General features: G+C 42.4%; 1 protein-coding gene across 1 annotated transcript in view; it reads right to left on the bottom strand.

The window, feature by feature from the left end:
- fgg (fibrinogen gamma chain) overlaps positions 1-2500 on the bottom strand; it is a 3385-nt gene that overhangs the window by 385 nt on the left and 500 nt on the right. The window contains exons 3-9 of the mRNA XM_058384397.1: positions 2393-2500; positions 2033-2117; positions 1677-1807; positions 1407-1540; positions 1121-1305; positions 646-923; positions 1-25 (exon numbers count right to left, since the gene is read on the bottom strand). The exon at positions 1-25 is cut by the window's left edge and continues 385 nt beyond it; the exon at positions 2393-2500 is cut by the window's right edge and continues 76 nt beyond it. Coding sequence (XP_058240380.1) covers positions 1-25; positions 646-923; positions 1121-1305; positions 1407-1540; positions 1677-1807; positions 2033-2117; positions 2393-2500 — 946 coding nt within the window. The remainder of the gene's footprint in view (positions 26-645; positions 924-1120; positions 1306-1406; positions 1541-1676; positions 1808-2032; positions 2118-2392) is intronic.

Raw genomic sequence — 2500 nt, 5'->3', positions numbered from 1 at the left:
ACGTCCTTTTGTGTGTATGTACCTCCTGTGACAAAGCAGCACGATGAAGAGGTCAGTGTTTTACCTTCTGCTTCGTTATAATAGAAACTAACATTATATAACATTAGCATGCTGCTGTGTTTTAGAACATTAACTTTTAGAGAGTCTGGGTTTAACATTTCTGCCCTGTAGAGTCGACTTTCTAAATGATAACAAGTGGATTTTTTTAGGTATGAAAGTAATAAAAAGACTAAACCTGAAATGGTTGATCAGGTTTGGTGAAAGATTTTGTAAACGATCAAAGTCTGAGGAGTTTAAGATGAATTTAGATTAAACATGACATTAGTTTAAAGATTACAGTTCTTTTAGTCATAATAAGATTTACCCTGGTCAGTGTTTTTGTGTAACATTTAAAAGTGTTTCTGAAACGCTGCTGCAACCATCTGTAGGAGTTTTATGAGGATTATCCCTGAGACAGAAGGTTCTTACACAGCAGAGGGGTTAGAACACTGCAGGAACGTGATTTATGTAACGTTGTGGACCTACTGAACATTGTGTATCTGTGTATTTGTGAGCACTCATTTCTATACATTTTATAAATCTGTACTTTAATAACAGCATCTGACCCTAAAGCTAGAGCTACATGATGATGTTATGCGGTTTTACCTCTGTAATATTTCCCGTTCATGTGAGCAGCGTGACACTGGTTCATCCACCAGCCTGAGCCGTCCTGCTTAGCGCAGTTCCCGCTGTACCTGTCGTTATCTCGGTCAGGTGTGCTGAACTGCAGGCCGTTGTGAGATGTGTGAGCTTTATCACTCACATCGTCTCCGAAGGCGAACCCGTCGAACGCGTCCCCGGCGTCTCCTCCGAAATAGTAAGCGTAGGTCAGGCGGTACTGATCGGCCTCGGGACCCACTTTAAACACAGCATAATCTGCATATCTGCAGAAATGAAAAGTTTCAGATAAACATGAATTACAACAAATGGAGTTGACCAGCACGACCTACGCAAATAACCTCCACTGGTCTAAACCTGACGTGTACAAACAATGGCTTCTGATTTCCACAGCCTGAAACTCCTGATGGCTCCTGATCAGGAGGTTCAGGAGGTTACTTGCATGTTCCTCACAAATTCTTACTTTTTCATGCCATCCCAGTCCACCATCTCGATCCGCAGCACATACGGAATGGCGGACTGAACAGAGAGCAGGTGGATCTTCTCGTTTCCGAGCCAGAACTCTGTGCTGTCATCAGGAGAGAGATAACCGAAGCCTTCTTTATACGGGATCCAGTTTCTGTTGAAGTTAACACTGCCATCACGCCTCTGAAACACACACAAACACACACACAGCTCATTACGAGGGTCTCTGTGCATCATTCAGGAAACTGCCAGGAGGTTTAAAAGAAGTGTTGTGTGTGCTTTACCCTCTGAAGTACGGTCCAGCCTCGGCCCGAGCCGTCGATCTCACAGTACACGAGGAACGGCGTGGGTGCTTTGGCAGGCTGGACGTAATACAGGCCACTAACTTTACCACCCTTATTAGCAATCTCCTGACAATCTGAGAAACAAAGATCAGGAAATCATTTCTGATGTGTTAGATAGTGATGGACAGTCAGGTGGTGATGGATGTTATTTTTATTAATGGAGTGTTAATGGCCAGTTGAACCACAGCACTGGTGTTGTTTTATTCGTACCTTTCCCAGTGATGGGCTGAATGGTTACTGAGTCTTTACAGGGCAGTTTACACTTCTGCTCGAGCTGAAGAGATAACTGCTTTAGATCCGTAAGACGCTTCTCGTTGGCTGCCAGTGTCGCCTGCAGATCACTGACCACACAGACCAAGTAATAACTCTTTTAAACAATTTTAACTTTTAACTTTGAAGTGTAGGACTTCCAGACATTAGATGTAAAAAAAACCCAAAATCTTTTAAGAAATTTAAACTGCAAACTGCAAAAGGTTGTCTAGGGTTTGTTCTAATAATTTTTATGTCATTATTTCAGTTGAATCTGTAAGTATAAGTGTGTCACAGTTTCAGAAGGAATCACTCACTAAATCTGTTCCTCCTGAGTGAGAATACTTCTCTCGAACCGCAGCACATCGTCCAGCATGTTCGAGGACTTCTGGATGTACAGATCTTTAACAGAAATTAAACAGAAATCAGCCATGTTTCACTTTATTCCACTTAACTCTGAATATCTAGTACATTTCTCATTAAAAGTGATCACATCTATATATTTATATGTTAGTCTGATCATACACGAATCAGTTCCTCCTCCCGATTTAACTGGAATTAACACACTTTAACTGGTCACTTTTAAACTGTCCTGGCCACATGAGGCCATATTTCTATGCAGAGGTTTTGTGGTAGAGCCCGGTGCTGGCTGTGTAGTGCGTTAGTCCTGAACTTACCTGGTGAAGATTTCTGAGCCTGAGTCTGTGAGTCCTTCAGATACACCACTTTATCCTGAGCTCCTCTGGTCAGGTTGGAAATCTCCTGCAGGAGCTGGTCCATGTGAT

Source organism: Hemibagrus wyckioides, linkage group LG29 (genome assembly GCF_019097595.1).
Source record: "Hemibagrus wyckioides isolate EC202008001 linkage group LG29, SWU_Hwy_1.0, whole genome shotgun sequence".
NCBI classification, from domain to species: Eukaryota; Metazoa; Chordata; class Actinopteri; order Siluriformes; family Bagridae; genus Hemibagrus; species Hemibagrus wyckioides.
This window is presented reverse-complemented; position numbering and strand designations above follow the sequence as displayed.